Genomic DNA, 21,207 nt, shown 5'->3' on the forward strand with positions numbered 1-21,207 from the left:
GAGGGAGAACACATCAGTCTGTGGTAAGCAGGAGGAAGGATTTTTCTATGATTCTAAGCCACTTCTCTGCAGAGTATACAAAACATTATTGTAAAAAAGGTTCGCAAGTTTGGAGTATTGGCTTCTGTTGCTTTCCCCAGTATCATTAATTAGGTGTCTATGCTTGCAGCAAAATCTGTTAGTTCATAGAGTAATGATTCATGAAAGAAACCAACTTGACAACAAACTTTTTATGTGTAAATACTCTCTATTTCACATAGGCAAGACCTAATGAATGTAAAATTCTGTCATAGGGTCATTATGAGATATTCTGATTTTATTACCAATCATAGCCATGTAATAAGTTTACAGAGGGATTTCAAGAATCCAGTCACACTTGCACTTTGAGGGAAGGGGATCACTGAATAACTTAGTCCCAGGTAACACAGAAAGTAAAAAGTCTTTTAAGTTTATTGAACTTGGTAACACTCCTGTTCGTAATCAAACTCAGAACTTTTTCAGATGACCTGTTTAGGACCTAGGCTTATACAGTACATAGGAACAGCATGCAGGTGTCACCCATGAGTACATATTCTAACTTGTGGATTCTACTTTGTGATGCAAGGTCCATCAAATGGCCCCTCTGCAGTGCTGGAGAAACCATAATAGGTGGCTTTGCTGCCATGAGTGAGCTTTGGTAACATATTTGATAATGTAATAAAGTTTAGCCGGAATTACAATGATCTTTTCAAGAAACTGAACTTTTAACTTCCTCATTCTGTAGTCTGTTCAATTAGCTGTACCCAGTGATAGCAACTACTGAAAATAAAAGGAAATGTTGGAAACTTGCTTGGTTAAAAGGGAAGAAAAAAGTGAGAAATTTGGCATGAATTTCTTCCTCGTTACTTGTATAATTGTGGTGGGAGTTTCACAATTTAAGATAACGTGGTGTCTACTTCGACCATGTGACAAATGCTTAAAGGAGAGAAGATAATAGAATAGAATCCTTCAATTGATGGGACCTACAACAATCATCTAGTCCAACTGTCTGACCAGTTCAGGGCTGACCAAAAGTTAAAGCAAATTATTAAGGGCGTTGTCCAAATGCCTCCTAAACACTGACAGGCTTGGGGCATCGACCACCTCTCTAGGAAGCCTGTTCCAATGACCACCCTCTTGGTAAGGAAATGCTTCCTAATATCCAGTCTAAACTTCCCCTGGAGCTGCTTTGAACCATTCCCACACATCCTACCACTGGAGGGAGAAGAGCTCAGCACCTCCATCTCCATTTCCCCTCCTCAGGAAGCTGTAGAGAGCAGTGAGGTTGCCCCTCAGCCTCCTTTGCTCCAACCTAGACAAGACCTTAGCAGCTCCTCACAGGACATACCTCCAGCCCTTTCAGCAGCTTTGTTGCCCTCCTCTGGATGCATTCGAGGACCTGAACATCCTTCTTGAATCGTGGGGCCCAGAACTGCACGCAGTACTCAAGGTGAGGCCGCACCAAGGCTGAATACAGCGGGACAATCACCTCCTCTGCCCGGCTGGTTGTGCTGTGTCTGATGCAGCCCAGGATGCGGTTTGCCCTCTGGGCTGCCAGGGCACACTGCTGACTGATACTGAGCCTGCTGTCAGCCAGCACCCCCAGAGCCCTTCCTGCAGGGCTGCTCGCCAGCCACTCCTCTCCCCAGTTTTACTTGTGCCCGGCGTTACTCTGTCCCAGGTACAGAATCTGTCATTTGGACTTGTTAAATTTCATCCCATTAATTGTTACCCAGTGCTCCAATCTATCTAGATCTCTCTGCAAGGCCTCTTGTCCTTGAAGAGAGTCAACAGCACCTCCCAATTTGTTATCATAAGCAAACTTGCTAATGGTGCATTCAACTCCTGCATCCAGATCTTTGATTAATACATTGAACAGGACTGGCCCTGGATTTGAACCCTGAGGAACACCACTTGTGACAAGTTGCCAGCCAGATATAGCCCCATTCACTACAACCCTTTGAGCTGTTCAGCCAGTTCTTCACCCAGCGCACTGTGAACCTGCTCATCCCACCACTGGAGAACCTGTCCAGAAGGATGCTGTGAGGGACAGTATCAAAAATCTTACTAAAATCCAGAAAAACTACATCCACTGCTTTCCTTTCATCCACTATGCAGGTGACCTTATTGTAGAAGAATATCAAATTAGCTAAACAGGATTTTCCCTTTGTCAACCTATATTGACTGTGTTTGATGATTGCGTTATTATTCAAATGCTTTTCAATAGTACCCACTATGATCTTCATAATTTTTCCAGGAACTGAGGTTAGACTAACAGATCTGTGGTTTCCTGGGTCTGTTAGAGGGCTATTAAAGCCGTAGGAAGGATAGCTCTTGCAGTTTTGCTTTGGTTTTCTTTCATTTTTTTCCCCTTGAGAGTCCTAACAGAAATTTATTACTCATTCAGGCATATGGACAAACTTACTTTCTCTCACTGACATCCAAGATAATGGTGAATGTGTGATTTTGAAAGACTATGCGGTAGATGGAATTTTTTCTTATGCTGGTGAATTGTCTTTGGTGTATTTTGTACCATATCCTAAGCATGAAGAGCACTGGCTCCAACCTCTCCTAATAAAACTTCTATAAACATATTGCAATTAAATTTTTTGATAAATTTGAATCTTAGACTATTGCTGAAGTAGAGAGATAATCGTATTTCAGTAGGTAATTTGATGGACGTGTCTTTTTTATTCTATTTCAGTACTGTTCGAATATGGGATTATACACAGGATGCTTGTATAAATGTTCTTAGTGGACATACAGCTCCAGTGCGGGGACTGATGTGGAATCCTGAAATTCCATACCTTCTAATATCCGGCAGTTGGGACTATACAATTCGAGTCTGGGACACAAGAGATGGGACATGTTTGGACACAGTTTATGATCATGGTGCAGATGTATATGGTAATATTTTAAAATTTTGTTTTATTGCTGTATTGACATGCATTTTAAAATATTTAAACATTTATAATTTAATCAAACTGGTTATTAGATAAACTTAATTATTTGACTACATTTTTAAATGCCCTCTCTACTAGGACTAACATGTCATCCTAGTCGTCCATTTACTATGGCATCTTGCTCTCGTGACTCCACTGTGAGACTCTGGTCATTGACACCTCTTATAAACCCTCTACAAATAAATATCTTAGCAGATAGATGCTGGGATGAGATTATTGGTAATACAGGTAAGTTGTATGTACTGTTGTTTTAATTTTCTGTATGTTGCTATACTACTTCTCTTTTTTCTTCTCTTTTTTTAAATTTTCATTCATAAATCTTTGTACGTGTTAGATCGTGCTGTGGAATCTGGTGCTCCTCCTTTGCTGTGTGGTAAAGTTTCCAGGGATATTAAACAAGAAGTGGAAAAATTGACAGGAAATCCTCGAGGAAAAAAACTGAGATGGTTTTCAGAATGTTTTTCAGTAAGTATTCTACAAATTTAAGGATGTTGTAAGTGTGCGTGACTTTCTCTTCTGAAGTCAGTCTCCAAAACTGAAATTTCTTTCTTCTCTATATTTTTTTTTTCTCTGCTTCTTAAAGGGAGCTCAGAAAATATGCAGAAATCATTTCTGTCTCTTAACATTTCTGCCTGTAAATATGTCCATGACTGAATTGTCAGTTGTGAACACCAATTTTTCACAAAGTGAAATAGATAGGATAATTTCATTTTCCATAGGAAAAGTTTGATTTGACAATTTTCTATTCAAGAAAAGATGTGTTTTATAAAACAACATTGAAGGTTTTAATTTTAATCCATCAAAGGGTCACCCTCATTACAGATAAGGTTTGAACTGCCCCAGTGTCTGGGCCAAAACTGCTATAGTACTTCTAGGAGATGTAGATCTGGATGACCCTTGCCCCAGTGTTCCCGGTGCCCCAGAGCCTTTGCTCCACTGTACTGTAATATTTCCTATAAATCACTGCAATCACTGTGCAACTGAGTTAAAAACATAAACTACTGGGTCCCTGTGAGTGCTTACCTGCATAGGAGCTGAATTTGAGGTAGAACAAGGACAAAAATTACCTGGAACTACAGCTTGTGTCAAGTACTGTTGTAATTTAAATCACTACACTAATCTACAAGGACCTAGTTTATCCAAAATATTTGTTTTAATTACTAGCTAGATTGAAGAGTATGATTTAGAAATGCTGAAACAATCTTCCTCGATTACAAATCTTAACATTTCCTGGTTTAATAAAAATATGTTTTATGGAATTCCATGTTATAAGAGTATTAGAATTTTCCAAGAACAAAAACTTTTTTTGATCATCTGTGGTGCTTTTTGAGTCCAGAAAATAGTGTTGTGCATCTGTTTGTTTTTTTTTCCTATAGGATCTTCCATTTTTTACTAGCTCAGAAATGATAGGTCTTCTAAACCTGTAATCCTGTTATTCTTAGAAAAGTTCCTTCAGGTCAAGGTTTTTAATTACTCACTCTCTTCTAGACCTCATTCAGTGTTAAACCATCATCCTAGCTCTATAGAAGGATTGATTCAAATGTTAGACCAATAAAAATATTTAAAATTTATTTTTTTAAAAAATGCATTGATGGCCTGCAACATTTTGTGCATATACAGTTATATGTGCCTATTTTAAGATAGGAAACCGGATTGTAGCAGTCAAGCCTTGAAATTTTTTTTACCTGGCCTATGCCTTTGCTTTACAGAAAATGGTAAACAAGTGTTAGGGCAGCTCCTGCATCCCAGCAGCTCAATGTTGGTTTATGCCAGTAGTAGCCACCAGAGAGCTTATATTCCTTTGGGAGCAAAAGGGAAAGCCCTTAATGGCGAGCCCTCAACGATGTCCACACATAACCAAATACTTCATGGATCTTGCTGTATCTTCACAGCCTTCAAGAAGACTGAAGGAGTTGTAGTGTCTTGAACTAATTCATGTCTTCATAGTAAAGCTTCTGATATTGAAATGGTCTGAAATTGTATTTCTTGGAATTGACTGACAAATGTTTTCCGATGTCTTTTTAAATTCAGATTTCTCTTTTGAACATTACTTAATACAACTCTTTTCTTCCCTAACAATTTTAGCCTCCAGGAGGCAGCAAAAATTTATGGGATTTGGTTGCTGTAATAAAAGGACAGGATGACAGTTTGCTTCCACAACACTACTGCAAAGGAATTATGCATATGAAACATCTCATTAGATTTAGAATGGTAAGTGAAGCATAAACAATATGTGAAAATGTTTTGTTAATCCATGTAGTATTTCACTCTTTTAAAATAAAATTTAATGATTTACAGAAGTCACAGTTTATTTCATGTCCAAATATATTTATGCAATATCAGTTCTCTGTGCAATGCTAGTCTGTTAGAACAATAGCATCTGCAATGACTTCATGCATGTTCAGTGTTAAAATGCTAGGAGACAGTTGTTAACTAGAAAATCAGTTTTCAAAATAATGGAAAGAAATTGCAAAGCAAGCATCACTACAGCTTGAACTATGAAGCGAATTTGTCTTCCCTATTATATATACTGTACTTTTCAGTAAAATCAAATTATTTGGTGGTATAAACATGAAGTTTTGAACATGATGTTTAAATGCAAGGACAGGGGAATTCATGTCTGAAAATGGAAGGGAGGGGAGCAGAAGTATGCTTTGTAGCTGTCTGGAAGAAGGAATGGAAAACCAAGAACCTGTAATTAATATAGATATGCAACTAAAGAGTGACTCAGATACAAATGTGAAATTCAAGTACTAGGACATAAATTTCTTAGTAGCTGCATATATGAATATGCAACCAGACAAAAAATTTGTACAGAATATGGAGTTATGTGGTTCTGTCAGGGACTTATTAGGAATACTAAAGAATCCTGTACTGCAATGACAGAGTTGGAAATAGAAGAAAAGTATTTATTGGTATGCATCAGGAAATGCATAACTCCCCACTTGACACCCCCAGGGCTAAATACCTGCTATGTATCACCTCTTGTTTGCTGTTGCAGGCTGTCTCTTCTGCAAAATCACAGACTCTTTAAAAGAGTCTCCTACATACCTTATGAAACTTAAGTGATAGAAGTTTTTTATTGGTGATGTTAACTGTAATAGCAGCTGCTGTGCTAATCATAGAATGGTTTGGGATGGAGAATACCTCAAAGATCATCTAGTTCCAACCCTCTGCCATGGGCAGGGACACCTTCCACTAGCCCAGGTTGCTCAAAGCCCCGTCCAACCTGGCCTTGAACACTGCCAGGGAGGGGGCAGCCACAACCTCTCTGGACAACCTGTTCCAGTGTCTCACCACCCTCACAGTAAAGAATTTCGTCCATATATCTAATCCGGATCTAATTTCTTTCAGTTTAAAACCATTACCTCTTGTACTATCCCGACTCTGCTGATAAAGAGTCCCTCCCCATCTTTCCTGTAGCCCCCTTTAAGTACTGGAAGGCTGCTATAAGGTCTCCCTGGAGCCTTCTCCAGACTGGAGAACCTCAACTCTCGTCACTGCTCCCCACTTGGACATTGAGCCATTGACCGCAACTCTTTGAGTGTAACCATCCAGCCAATTCCTTATTCACTGAGTGGTCCGTCTGTCAAAACCACGTCTCCCCAATTTACAGACAGGGATGTCGTGTGGGACATGGTCAAATGCTTTGCACAAGTCCAGGTGGATGGCATCAGTTGCTCTTCCCTTATCCATGTATGCTATAAACCCATCAGATAAGGCCATCAGATTTGTCAGGCACGATTTGCCCTTAGTGAAGCCATGTTGGCTGTCACGAATCACCTCCTTATTTTCCATGTGCCTTAGCACAGTTTCCAGGAGGATCTGCTCCATAATCCTGCCAGACACAGAGGTGAGACTGACTGGCCTGTAGATCCCTGGGTCTTCCATTTTCCCTTTTTAAAAATGGGTGTTATGTTTTCCCTTTGCCGGTCAGTGGGAACTTCACTGGACTGCCATGACTTCTCAAATAGGATGGATAGTGGCTTAGACACTTCATCCACCAGTTCCTTCAGATGTCCATTCAGATGTTCCTTCATCAGGTCCCATGGACTACTGCATTTTCAGGTTCCTTTGATGGTCTCAAACCTGATCTTCTCCTGGGCAGTTCTTCATTCTTCCAGTCCCCACCTTTTCTTTCTGTGTCTTGAGTGGTGTGGCTGGAGCCCTTGCTGGTGAAGACTGAGGAAAAAAAGTCATTCAGAACCTCAGCCTTCTCCATGTCCTGGGTAACCATGTCTCCCATTTCCTGCTGGAGAGGGTCCACATTTGCCCTAGTTGTCCTGTTATCACCAACACACCTATAGAAGCTTTTCTTATTGCCCTTGACATCCATGGCCACATTTAATTATATCAGTGCTTTGGCCTTCCTAACCTGATCCCTGGCTGCTCAGTTTCTCTGTATTCCTCCCGGGATACCTGTCCTTGCTTCCACGCTCTGTAAGCTTCCTTTCTGTGCCTGAGTTTGTCCAGGAGCTCCTTGTTCCTCCATGCAGGCCTCCTGGCGTTCTTACGTGACTTCCTCTTGTCAGGATGCATCATCACTCCTGAGCTTGGAGGAGGTGATCCTTGAATATCAACCAGCTTTCTTGGGCCCCTCTTCCCTGGGCCCCTTTCCCCTCCAGGGCTTTATCCCATGCTACTCTGCCAAGCAGATCCCTGAAGAGGCCGAAGTCTGCTCTCCTGAAGTCCAGGGTAGCGAGCTTGCTGTGTGCCCTCCTTGATGTCTTAAGGATCCTGAACTCCACCTTTTCATGGTCACTGCAACCAAGGCTGCCCTTGAGCTTCACACTCCCCACCTGCTCCTCCTTGTTGATGAGAACAAGGTCCAGCATAGCACCTCTCCTCATAGGCTCCTCTATCTCTATCCTCCACAGGAGAAGGAAGTCATCATCAACTCATTCCAGGAACCTCCTGGATTGCTTATGCCCTGCTGTGTTGTCCCTCCAACAGATATTGGGATGGCTGAAGTCCCACATGAGGACCAGGGCTTGTGAATGTGAGGCTGCTCCTATCTGTCTACAGAGGGCCTCATCTGCTCGGTCATCCTGGTCGGGTGGCCTGTAGCAGACCCCCAGCAAAACGTCCCCTGTCCCAGCCCTCCCTTTAATCCTGACCCATGAGCTCTCGGTCGGCTCCTCATCCATCCCCAGGCAGAGCTCCATGCCCTCCAGCTGGTCAGTGACATAGAGGTTGATCCCTGCTCCTCATCTCCCCTGCCTGTCCTTGTTAAAGAGCCTGTATCCTTCCATTCCAACACTCCAGTCACAGGAGCCATCCCACCACATCTCTCTGATGCCAGTAAGACTGTAGCCCCCCAGGCATGCACATGTCTCTAGGTTGTTTATTCCCCATGCTACCTACTTCCTATACTATGAAGCTCTGTGTATGTGTGTCCCTGTGTCCAAAAGCCCGTTTTCTCAGCCAGTTATCCTGAGAAGACTGCATTAATTCTTGACTCATGCAGTGCAAGAAATCTGTTTATCCTTGCAACATGATTTCATGCAGATATAATTGAGGTGACCTAGAGTAACTACAGTAATTGCTGATCATTCTGTGGATCTGGATTAAGTGTTCATATTAATTAAAAGATTTTTGTCCTGGTTTTGCTGATTCAGAATCTTGCTTGAGGGCTTTAAGAGGAAGTAGGGGTAGGGTGATGCTGAGTGCTTGTGTATGGCTGCTAATACCAGTTTTTTCTTAGGAAACTGGATAATGCACCTAGATATTGCAGCACCTAAACGTTGCAGGATGAAGTAGGGACCTAGAGCCTGTGTGGTTTTTGCTGTTTTTAGTAAACAAAGAGGATACATTGGAGACTTCAGCATGAAAACGATAAAAAAATAAAGGTGCCAAGTAAAGAAGTAACTGTTTGTTTTAAAAAAAATATGCCTTTCTCAGTAACTGCCATTTATGTATATTACAGTTTATTTTGGTGAAGAATGTTCAATATCCATTCTCTATCCTCCTTATATGGTATTGTAAAGCCATGAATAGCCAAGTGCTGTCTTACATGCATTGACGATAGAGTTAAACTGAGAATTCTTGAAATGTGAAGTGAAGCTACTTTTGCCTTTTTAAATTTTTATTGAATTTAAATTAATAATTTTATATTTATTTAAAATATTTTTATATTTATTTAAATTATTTTTTTTATTAATTTAAATATCCTGTTGCAACTTATTTCTCAAACTCTGCCAGGTGGAGAAATTTTATCTTACCTCTTCAACTAATATAAAACTTGCAGTGGTTGGGAATATAAATCATTTATTGGTCATAAGGTTAATGTGTTATGACAGATCAAGACACAAGTCAAGCCTACTATCTTTATTCTTTCTTTATGTGGACATCATTATAATGATAATAAGTACAATTTCCAACTCTGTATGTTTACTTTTTTTTTTTTTTTAAATTTCAAAACTATCAAGATTTTTATGATGGTCATCTGAGTGAATTATTATTACATGTGAGAAAATGGTTGAGAATTTCCAGTATATATAGAAGAGATTAAAGGAAGATGATCCAGGCAAATGTATGTGTCCAACAAAACACATAACACAGTTACTTTGGTAACAATGCAATAGTTCACTGTAATCTCATTGTAATTTCTTCCAATTAGCCTTTTCTCAAAAGGTTTTTTTTCTTAAATGATAGCCTTTATATTCCATTGTAATGTTTGATACTACTTCATTCTTAACAAATCTTGTTTTCAGCATAGAAAACTGTTGGGTTTTTTGACTTTTTTTAATCTTTTTTTTGCTTTCCTTCAGTCCAAGGCACAAGAACTGACAACAGTAAAAATGTCCAAGTATGGAGGTGGTATTGGTGCACCAAGCAAAGAGGAAAGGCTTAAAGAAGCTGCAGAAATACATTTAAGATTAGGACAAATTCAGCGATATTGTGAACTAATGGTAGAACTTGGAGAGGTAAAATATTAGAACATTATTGAAGAACAATAAAGTATGAAGTTTCTGAAAACCGGCTACCCTAGCATAGATGGGGTAGCATCAAAATGGGTCACAAGTCCAGAAAAGAGTAATCTTGCTCCAATTATATAGTTTTTAACATATGCAGTCTAATGCATAGCTCATTCCTTATTTAGTCTCTTGACATTTATTTTTAATGGGAGAAACAGGAAACTAGTCAAAAATACAGCTGTTTCTTAAAATAAAATGATCAGGTTAAATGTATTGCTGCTTTTTTCTAGTGGGACAAAGCTCTCTCAGTTGCACCTGGTGTATCAATGAAATATTGGAGGAAGTTAATGCAAAGGTAAGGTAATAAAAATATGGTGCTGAATTGTAGCTTCTGTCCACAAAAGGACACAGACAAGTAGGAAGGACGGATACTAATATCAGTTGTACTTTGCTTTTGTTACAGCATTCCAGTGATCTTACTTTTTATTCAGTAAGGTTTGGGATAGAACCGTAGAGTATTTCAGCAATATATGTATATGTGTAGATCTCTCTTGTCTATTTATTCATTTGTTCAATTAGGAGAGCTGATCAGTTAATTCAGGAAGAAAGTGATGATGTCATCCCATACTGTATAGCTATTGGAGATGTGAAGAAACTAGTTTCTTTCTTTACTTCAAGAGGCCAGCTTAAAGAGGCTCTTCTTGTTGCACAGGTATTATTACAGTGTGGGAGATGTATTTAGCTATTCATTTCTAACTCTGATGACAAGCATATTTAAAAGGCTAGCTCTGTTCATTTTTGAAAAATGGCTAAATAATGATACTTACTCTTTACTTTTGTGTTGTATTGACTAGTTTTTATGCAGAAGTCATAAAAAGTTATCTCGTGTTTACAGATTTTAAGCCTGATTCTTCTAAATTGCCCATAATGAAAACTGATGTATACAGTCTTGGTTGAAGTAGAAAACTAACATGACTTTCAGCCGTCAGTACTGCCCTTAACATCAAAGACATGTAGGATTTCTGTTGCATTTCTGAGCAATTATAAACATTTAGGAGTGAAGACTTGAGTAATGAAATGTCAACATAAGGAAGTGTCAAAAGCCGCAGGGGGCTCATACAGCTCTGCCAAACTTAAAATCCATTTATTTTATGTTGGTATCCAACCAAGAAATCAAGTGTCTTCCAGTAAGAACCTGCTTGCAGGAAATCAAACGTTCAAATTAATGCAAAAAACAGTACAAGAGATTACTAAAAGCACATTTGTCCTTTCTGGTTCCTAATGTAAACACAACTTAAAGGGCACACAAAATGTTCAAGGCTGATACTTTGTTTTACTCTTTCTCACCATTCATTTATTATTTTTGAGTAATTTCTACATAGTTAATGTAGTTTGTTAAATAAAATGCCAAGATTTGTCCCTGGTACATTCTCTCATGCCTATCTGTTCTTGAACATTCAGTTGCCTCAGAGATAAGAACTTTAATAATGCACATGAATTTGTCCTTTAGAAACTACCTGTAAGTTGTTTTTCTAATAGCAGCTGAATAGTGCACAGAATGGAACTCTGAGTTATGCTTAAATTTAACAAGTTATAATGTTAGGACCTTAAAGCTTTAGAAAGATCTAATTTTTCTTTTAAGAGAGACGTTTCAGGGAGTTGCTTTTATTGCAATTCATAAATTAGTCTTTGTCTTAGAAGTTTTATCAGCTAATATTAAGCAATAAAATAACAGGATTACCTTTCTCTTTTAACTGAGCCCTGAGTTTTAATTTTGTTATCTCAGCTACACCTTAAAGCACATGAAAGAATTTTCTTTTAACCCACACTGATCTCTTCTCATTTAATGTTAGAAATAATTTGTTGCCAGACATTAAAAGTTTCAGCTTATGCCTCTATATAAAGCTTTCCAGATTTACTGGTATAACTACTGAGGAGTATCTATGGAGTTCATCCTTCACTCACAGCCACTTGCTCCTTGGGGTGTAAAAATCAAGGTTATAACCCTCTGTCCATTTTAAACATATTCAAATGCTGGAAAAATCCTGTACAAATGCATAAGAAGGAAGAGGTCTTGCTTCTGGAGAATTTTTGTATGGCTGGATACAGCTAGGCTAAGATTATGAGTAAGTTAACTGGTTTAAACATTTCCTTTGTTATAACTGGGCTTTAGAAGAATTTTTATAGATCTTAAATTATTTTTTGTTGTTGAAAAATCACATTTCATATTCAGTTTGATTGGTTCATTCATTAATCCTCTTTTTTTTTTTTTTTTTTTTTTCACTTCTAGGCAGCTTGTGAGGGAAATATTCAGGTATCACCACTCTCCACAACAAGTGGATCTTCAAATTCTGGTGGAAACAATACAGATGATTATAACGAGTAAGTTGTTCTAGTTTATAGCTAAAGCCTCATTTTAGTGCAGCATGTAAAGTCATCAAGCAAGATAAACTCTAGTGGTTTAATTTGGCATCATCAATGTAGAATTTCACAACAAAATACTACATCTTCTAGTACTTGGTTGATAGAATTACTAACTGATGATACACTGAATAATTCCCCTGTTGTGCCGCCTTCTGGCACCAAATGGATTTTTTTGTAGGTATGTATTGTAATTATAAATATGTTTTTCATTTGCATGATATTTAAGGTGCATTCCTATGCACTTAAGTATGTTTAAATATGTAGCATATTAACTTAAAATTTTTGGTAAGTAGAGTAAGAATTAGCATTAATAAGTATCTGTAAGACCCTATGTTTTATGCACCTTCTCCTCCTGAAGCTTCGCTGTTTATCATCAGTGAAGTTTCCAACAACGTAAACTAATGGCCATATTTTCATTGTATGTGCCCATAAAAGAAACCATGCATCTGTCCTTGTTTAGAACAGTGCTCAAAAACCTAAATTACCAATTATCAATTTCTATGTGTAGTAACAAAAGCAGCTCGGAGGCTGTGTAGTTACTTCATTTACATGTGCAATTTTTGATCAATTAGAGATTTTTGCAGAGTTCACAGGTACTGAATGAATATCCAAATATTTGATTTTTCTTCTGTCAATCTGAAGAGACATTTCCATCTTGATGTAGATTTTGGGAAACTGACCTACCTGCATACGCACCAACATAAGCGGTGGATGAAGCTCAAACTGATTGCATTTTGAAAGCTAGTAGTCATTATCTGTAAGATAAATAGAGAGTAAATTTGGATAAATTTAGGGTGCAGAAGCAGATGTGGTGACTTGTACGTAAATTAAGAGCCAAAGAACCCCAACCTTTAGGTGATCTTGCAGAATTCATGTTTTGTTTTTGCAGGCTCCTGCACAAGGTCAGTAAAGAACTGGCAGAATGGTATTTCCAGGATGGCCATGCAGTGCTTGCAGCATGTTGCCATCTGGCTGTTGAAAATATAGAGGTACATTTTTTTTCCTCTTTAACTATGGAAAGGTCAGCATTGACTTCTTCCTTAGTACAACTCTACATGTTAACTGTTTTTCAAAATGTATGGACCACATTCTAAAATGTATTACTTGGTATTTGCTTTGTATACATTTATATAGAGAGTTTGATCCTTACAATATTAAAGTTAGGCACAAAACTCCCCTGGTTCTGTTAAATTTGAGATTTCTCTCATGCATAGAAAGTAGTATGTTATTATTTAATTGTTTTTTCATATATACAGTATCTTGTTATATTAGAAAATATAAGGTACCTAAGTACAAATATGCATATACACACAAGTATTACTGTTTACTGTTTATAGTGACTCAAAAGGCCCATTCAGAACTGGAACTTCATTGTGCTACAAAAGATGCAATCTCTACCTTGAAGAGTTTGCAGTCTAAATGATTAATTAAATAGGAAAAAAACCACCGTTCAGTACAAAAATAGGGCTGACATGTAGGAAACGTTTTAATAGATTTTTTTATTTTGTTGGTAGTTTTACAAACTGTTTGTTTTCGTCATTCTCTCTGGATTTTGCTGTTGCTGACTCAACATGTTCTTCCTCCTCTATCACCCAAAATGAGTAAAATTCCATCTTAATGAGCTGTTCAGAGAGAAAGCAATAATCAGTTAATGCCTGCATTTCAAAATAGACATATTTCAAGTTGTTGTGTAATCTCTTACTGTTTTATATTCTGCTATGTCTATCAACAACTCCAGTTGCCCGAAGAGGGTAAGAACAGGAGAGTCCTTCCTGGTTTAGTTTTGGGTTTTTTTAGTCTCCTTTCATCAAAAGAGAGAGGAAATATGTACTCTGAAAGCTAGTGTCCTTACTTAACACTAGAAAGGAATTGCTACCTTGCTTAGGTATGATGTTAATGTAATCTCTTTGGTTGAATAAAGGAAGATTCTGCTAAAGGAAATCTATGTGATTATTTAAAAACTGATTAACACTTGGTGCACAATTATTTACTCTTTTGAGAGACCCAAATTATCTATAAAGTTGCGTTAATTAATGCATATTTTGTCCTGTGAAAAGCAGTCTCATAAATGTATGTCATATGCTCAACATGGTGAATCCCCAGAAATGCTTGTGTCCCTTAATGATATAATTTTTTCATTGAGCAAGCTTGCGATGGCAAACCTGATTCGTGGAAATGAACTGGAGTTGGCAATCAGTGTGGGTACTGTCTTAGGAGAAAGTGCAGCACAAGCAACACATTATGCCCTAGAATTACTAGCAAGAAAATGTATGACAGTAACAACATGGTAAGAATTTCTTAATCCAAAGAAGATATTTTTTCCCTCCCCTGACAAAACAATAAAGGTGTTTCATTCTGAAACTTTTATAGAGACCAAACCACTATGGGTAGGTAGAATAAGAATTGCTGCTTGAATAAGAATTGCTGTATTAGACCTTTGAAGTACAGGGCTTGCAAATATTCTGCTTTAATCTCAAAATACATTATGTATGCATTGTAAATGAGAGAAGAGTCATTGTCAAACAGAGTATGAAACCCACTGAAAAAATATACTTGGGCAATAGGTAGCATAATAAATTCTAGTCTGTACTGAGTAAAAAAGACTGCTTCAGACAAAGAAAGGCTAGAATTGAGTTGTGAAGTCAAAAGGACAGAAGCTTAATTAAGATCTGTGAAGTGATTTTTAAGTACTTGCTTGAAAAATATAAAAATCTAAGAGGTTGAAGAATTGTTTTATATTGGTATTGGGAATACAAGACAGCTGACAAGATTTAAGGATGAAACAGGATTACTATTTAATTCTGCAGGAGTAAGTAATTTCTCGGTTGTGTATAGGGGAAACTATCTCAATTTTTTTTCCTCCTTGTAGTGGTTTTACTTTGAAGGATACAATTTTGGTCTGCTTTTTGTTTACCAATGACAAGCAGAAAATCTTCTTAAGGTATGTTTGGCAGCTGTACAGGTGTTTTAGAATTAACATTTGACATTAAACAGATATTACATTGAAGTATCAGTTTTTCTGCTACAGTTGGTACTTGCTTAAATATCTAGAGGTAGCCTGAGAGAAACATAGTAGAACTCCTCTCTACAGAGCATTTAGCCTGCCTTAGACAATAAAGCACTGCAGAAAACAATAAAATAGGAAATGCTTTGGGTTTGCAATGATTTAGCATGTCTGCATTGCACCAGTTTAAACAGGGTTGTTTTAGCAACTCCATCTGCACCTTTTAAAAAGTCTCTGAAGCTCTTTTTCTGATGTCCCTTCCTTCATTGTGAAGAGTGATTTTTATGTAGCCTCATAATGGATGTGGTGTCAAGAAAAACAGTGTATATCTTTTCCAGTTCCATAACAAAAGCTTGTTCTGATCTCAGTGCTGTAACAAGTACTCAGTGCAGCATTTATGTGTATGTACATAAAACTTCTGCAAACTTATGGCATATGTACACTGAAGTCTATATGGGTATTTGTGATACAATTATCATAAAATATCATAAAATTATATGTCCTGCATATTGCCCAAGTATACATCTGGATTTGTCAGTGGGTTTCATATGCTATACTGAACACCTGTTATTACAGCTACAGCCTGCAATCCTGGATTCTGATTTGTAGCCATTACAGCATATTTTTCTATTTTGTAGGAAAATATTAGAGATTCCTGAATCTCTTCATATTTTGTAATAAAGAAATACTGGCACAGTGTAATACCCCTTGGTCCACTGCATGTATTAAGATCGTGTATGGGGAAGCTGGAGTTCAAGAGCCTCTGATACTTGAAGGGCTTCTTTTTTGGCTTTACCGCTTGTTATGCTTAAGGATATCCATTAACTGGAAATATTTCACTGTAGAGACACACTTAATTGTAGACACCTCAAGGAATACCACAAGGACCTTGATGAGTTAATAATTATATCGGTTATTGATGGAATGCTTTTTGGTTTTTGGTTGGGGGGGGAGTGGGGGGGGTGGGGTGTGTTGCTGTGGGTTTGTTTGGGTTTTTTTAGAAATGCTCTGAAATATAAAATTGAAACATCAAAGTCAAAACTCAGCATTCATGCCCATGTTCTTCCCCATCTTTCCAAATATACAGCCTTGGGAAAATGTGTGACTGTTTAAGAACATAATTTTCATTTTACTTGTGTTTAGCACCTAAATGCTGTTAAAAGCAACCTTCTACTATTGAGAAGGCTAGTGGTGTTTTACTTGACATACTGAATTCTGCATATGCAGACTCAGCCACCTGATTTTGTTCTTTATACTGATAGTGTTTTCCATTTACTTCTTAAAAAAACATTCCAGGTAACACAATTTATAGGCCATTATATGAGGGCTTCTTTGGATTTTTTAAATAAATATTTGATTTCTGGTTTTTTGGCTGAGCAATTTCTAATAACTTTTAAAAAATGGTTAAATTGCCTATGAAGATGAGTATGTGTGAGTAGCAGATCTTGAAAATAGTTTAAGAACTTGTGAAATATCCTATATTATGAAAAAGCCTTTCTGTAACTTAGAGAAATGGTTATTGCATGGTGATAGCATAACAGATTTTTTGGCATTAGCCAAAGACCTTTTGGCATTAACTTCTTTAGGTTGTCAAAAGGCATTGGAAAACTATTTGTTGTTGTTGTTGTTGTTGTTAGAGTCAGTTAACCTAACCCTTAGATTTGCTGTTGTAGTTTCTATTAGATTTTTCTTCTGTAAAGAAAGAATACAAAACAAAGTTTTGTTCATTACTGTTTCAATGTCTTTCTTTTAGCTTTCCATCCCTTGGATACAGGTATTTTGCTTGTTTATAGAAAGAGAGATTTGAAAAGTGTGTGACAATAAGCGTGATGATAAAAATAAGCTTAAAATAAGTTCTCTCATTTTTTAATTGTGATCAATACTTGAAAGTGGGATAAAAAGCAGTTGCAAATATTGGATAGTAGCTTACTCAAACATTTTTAAGCCAAAGACCGTATTTAAGCAAGGAGAGCATAGTAGGAGTTTTTGCCTTACACAGGGGCAAGTCAGTCTTTTGTGTCACAGGAGAAATAATGTCTGCATGAATAGAAGAGTCACAGAACAACCAGAATAATCAGTTATTAAAAGCTCAATAGAAAAATTGTTTCAAAATAATTTCTTAATATTTACATGTGTTCCCTCCAGCTGCTTGTTGTATTGAGGAGGAGGTAACAAATGATAAAAAGATAATTTTTCAGAAATGTCAGTTTGCTAAAACCCAATTTTCTTTTCAGAAGGATAAAAATGAGTATTACATTATTATCTTTTATAATTCTTCTTTTGTAATGCCACAGAAGCACTAGCCATTCTGGATGACTGAGAGATAATTTATGCTGATGTCATGGAGCTCTAGAGGCCTCAAGCCTTTGAGGATGGTTTCATGACAGAGCCACATTAGCATCTTACCTTCTTTCAAACTGGATAGGTCCTATTCTCCCTTCCCATCCCTGCTCACACATTCTTCCATCTCACTTTGAGATGGTTCTGATGCTTTAGGACTGCACAGCTGTTTAATTCAACCAAGTAAAGTAACAGAAAATTAACACGTGACTTCCTCAAAAAGATTAATAGGTTAAGCCTCATTTATTGCACCAAAATAGTCTTAAAGGCTGAAGTTGTTCCTGCTCTTCTATGGAAAAAGTTGGGTTTTTTCAGTAAACTCTTCTTTATAAAAGGAATATAAAAGAGAAAACAGAGTTTCCTCCTATAACAAACCATCAAGAATAACTACATGTCATCTTTTGTTTGTGCAGGGATTTAGCAGCTGATCTTCTTATGATGATTCCTGATAATAAACTGCAGTTAGTAAAACTATGTGCTTTTTATCCTGGATGCGTAGCAGAAATAAATGACCTGCATGAAAAGGTACAATTAAAAAGAATTTACCTGAATATTAACAAGAGGTTATGTATTGATTTGTTTACTAATTTCAGAAAACTTAAGGCCAAATAAATCTGTAGGATGAATTTATCATTTACAGTCGTATATGTTACATATCCTTTTTTGCTCTTAGTCTTCTCTGATTTTATTTTCCATATTGCATAAGAAGATCTTTAGTTCTTTAATTCTACTCTGTGTGTAGTCTTTCCATGACACAGGTTACTTCCTGAAGTAACTTATGCTCTTCAGAATTACCTGTCAGTATGGTTTATAACCTCCTCATCACTGAAGTGCAGCCTATTCATGTCTTGGCAGATCAGCTTTCTGTACTGTTCTGAATTGTTTTACATAGTATGTCTATAATCTTAAATCTCCCTTTCCTTCTCAGCAGCAAAAGGGTCTGCTCCACTAAATCCCTTAAAATTCAACTTAGACTGCACATCTATTAAGCAGTAATAAAAAGTTCACAAAAATGTTAGCAATGAAAGCTGATACTGCTTAAAATAAAGTTACAGAACCTTCTCCTTCTGTGTTGTTCTCTGGCCTAGATGGCTTGCTTAATTAATTCTTAATTATATGCAGATATGTCCTTCAAACAGTGATGACTCAGTGGGAGTTTGATCAAACTTCAGTATTTCTCTGCATCTTAGAGAATTGTTTGAATGTTACAATAATGCTTTGGCAAAATCTTTGTTTTCCAGTGTAATCTTCCTGATGTAGAAGAATGTATGCGGTTGGCAGAGACAATTCAGGCAGATGGGGATATATTCGAAACTATAAAGTACTATCTGTTAAGCAGTGAACCTGAAAAGGCTCTCCCTATTGGCATTCAGTATGTGAAAGGTAGGTACTTGGTAAAGAAACCTTATAAAGCATAAGTAATTTTATAGCTTGCCTCTTGAGATATTTTTGTTTCTGTTTTTCAACAGAACAACTTTGTGGCTCAGATTGGACTTTAGATTCAGTCTGTCCCTATCTTGATCTTCTGAGTTACATACGCACTGAACGATTAGTGTTGCATAAATGTAGTGAGTGAGTATATTTTCCTTACTTATAAAACTGCAATTTTCATTAAAGGAGACTTTTGGAATTAAAAAGGTATTTTACTGTTTCTTCCTCTGTGGGGCATTTACAATGAGTGAATCAATGTTGGTTTTATTTGAAGAATCTCACTTTGATCAGCTCTGGTTTCAGCTTCCTGAAGAAAGAGCAGTGATACCTCACATAATACAGGTTTCTATCTCAAATTGTTAAGGAAATTTGAGCTGTTGCCCTCAGAATTAACTCTAAAATAGTTGGATAGCTGTGGTTCACCTTTATGACAGATTGTTGAAGCTAGACCTGAGTGCCCGCACAGGTGTACATGTGAAGAACTAAAAGGAGCAAAAAGCTTATCACTTACCTGTGGCCTGTGGGGAAACATGGCAAAACTGGAGTCCACACTAATATGTGGGGCAATTTTACTTACATTTAGAGTTTTACCATGTTAAAAGGTCTGAGTGACATTGGTTTTGTAACTTTACATACTTGTGCTTAATAACTGTGTGTTGTACACGCTATTTAAAATTTAATAACTGAAAAGCAGGTGGAGTCTGTTTTAACAATTACATCACACAGAAAGTAAGCATAATCAGCAAACATATTCACAAAATGGATGGATAAATTAGGTTTTAAAATTATAATTAGAATATGAGTTTGTTTAGTATTTTTGCAAGTACTTGTTATTGTTCATGATTAATACTTGTCCACTTACAGGTTTCGGAATGAGTTGCTGATTTTGTGTGGTTACATTGGTGCTTTACTTGCTATCAGAAGACAGTACAATAGCATTGTACCTGCACTTTATGAGTATACAAGGTAATGTTATGGTTTCAGTAACGTAAGATGTATGCCATACATTGTCCACGCTTCCCCATTCCCCCCCCGCTTCGCCCCCCCAAAAAAACCCCAGCTCTGAATTCTCAGTTCTGTTATAAAGATATAAGGATATACGCATGCCTGCATATAGAACCTTCTTTACTTTTTACATTATACACGTAGAACCCTGTGAGGTAATGCAACAATTTGTGAATCCAGGATTTCAGTCAAACTCTTCATTCTGTAAGAAAAAAACTTCTTAGAAGTAGATGGGTATTCAGCATGAACTCCATGCACGATTATATGTTGCCAGTAACGGTTCTAGTTTTGTATCTGTGACTGTCTATTAGACAAGACTTACTCAATAGCAACAAGGACAGATTTGAATTTAGAGTTCATGACTGGGCACTATCTTCACTCCCCCCAAGAAACGTACCTTGACCTTGTATCACAGAATTCATATCATAGAATGGTTTGGGTTGGAAGGGACCTTAAAGATCTTCTAGTTCCAAGCCCCCTGCCATGGGCAGGGACACCTTCCACTAGCCCAGGCTGCTCAAAGCCCCGTCCAACCTGGCCTTGAACACTGCCAGGGAGGGGGCAGCCACAGCTTCTCTGGGCAACCTGTGCCAGTGTCTCACCACCCTCACTGTAAAGAATTTCTTCCTTATATCTAATCTAAATCTAATCTACCCTCTTTCAGTTTAAAACCATTATCCCTCATCCTACCACTACACTCCCTGATAAAGAGTCCCTCCCCACCTTTCCCGTAGCCCCCTTTAAGTACTGGAAGGCCGCTATAAGGTCTCCCCAGAGCCTTCTCTTCTCCAGGCTGAACAACCCCAACTCTCTCAGCCTGTCCTCATAGGGGAGGTGCTCCAGCCCCCGATCATCTTCATGGCCTCCTCTGGACCCACTCAAGCAGGTCCATGTCCTTCTTATGTTGGGGGCCCCAGAGTTGGACACAGCACTGCAGGTGGGGTCTCATGAGAGCAGAGCAGAGAGAGAGAATCACCATCACCTGCTTCTCTTGATGCAGCCCAGGATATGGTTGGCTTTCTGGGCTGCAAGCTCACATTTCTGGCTCATAGCCAGTTTTCCATCCACCAACACTCCCAAGTCCTTCTCCGCAGGGCTGCTCTCA

The 21,207-nt window shown here is 37.7% G+C and overlaps 1 protein-coding gene across 3 annotated transcripts in view; it reads left to right on the plus strand.

The window, feature by feature from the left end:
- WDR17 (WD repeat domain 17) overlaps positions 1 to 21,207 on the plus strand; it is a 79,303-nt gene that overhangs the window by 49,337 nt on the left and 8,759 nt on the right. For 2 of the 3 annotated variants that reach the window (XM_074905777.1, XM_074905776.1), the window contains 15 exons: positions 2,723 to 2,925; positions 3,060 to 3,209; positions 3,316 to 3,446; positions 5,067 to 5,192; positions 9,752 to 9,907; positions 10,189 to 10,253; positions 10,478 to 10,610; positions 12,189 to 12,280; positions 13,212 to 13,311; positions 14,470 to 14,609; positions 17,080 to 17,100; positions 18,080 to 18,191; positions 18,908 to 19,049; positions 19,136 to 19,238; positions 19,962 to 20,063. In XM_074905777.1, the coding sequence (XP_074761878.1) occupies positions 2,723 to 2,925; positions 3,060 to 3,209; positions 3,316 to 3,446; positions 5,067 to 5,192; positions 9,752 to 9,907; positions 10,189 to 10,253; positions 10,478 to 10,610; positions 12,189 to 12,280; positions 13,212 to 13,311; positions 14,470 to 14,609; positions 17,080 to 17,100; positions 18,080 to 18,191; positions 18,908 to 19,049; positions 19,136 to 19,238; positions 19,962 to 20,063 (1,776 nt within the window). Of the gene's footprint in view, positions 1 to 2,722; positions 2,926 to 3,059; positions 3,210 to 3,315; positions 3,447 to 5,066; positions 5,193 to 9,751; positions 9,908 to 10,188; positions 10,254 to 10,477; positions 10,611 to 12,188; positions 12,281 to 13,211; positions 13,312 to 14,469; positions 14,610 to 15,191; positions 15,485 to 17,079; positions 17,101 to 18,079; positions 18,192 to 18,907; positions 19,050 to 19,135; positions 19,239 to 19,961; positions 20,064 to 21,207 lie in introns of those variants that run through there. The other variant, XM_074905778.1, reaches the window with a different exon arrangement.

The sequence above is a fragment of the Athene noctua genome, chromosome 4 (genome assembly GCF_965140245.1).
Source record: "Athene noctua chromosome 4, bAthNoc1.hap1.1, whole genome shotgun sequence".
In the NCBI taxonomy this organism is placed as follows: Eukaryota; Metazoa; Chordata; class Aves; order Strigiformes; family Strigidae; genus Athene; species Athene noctua.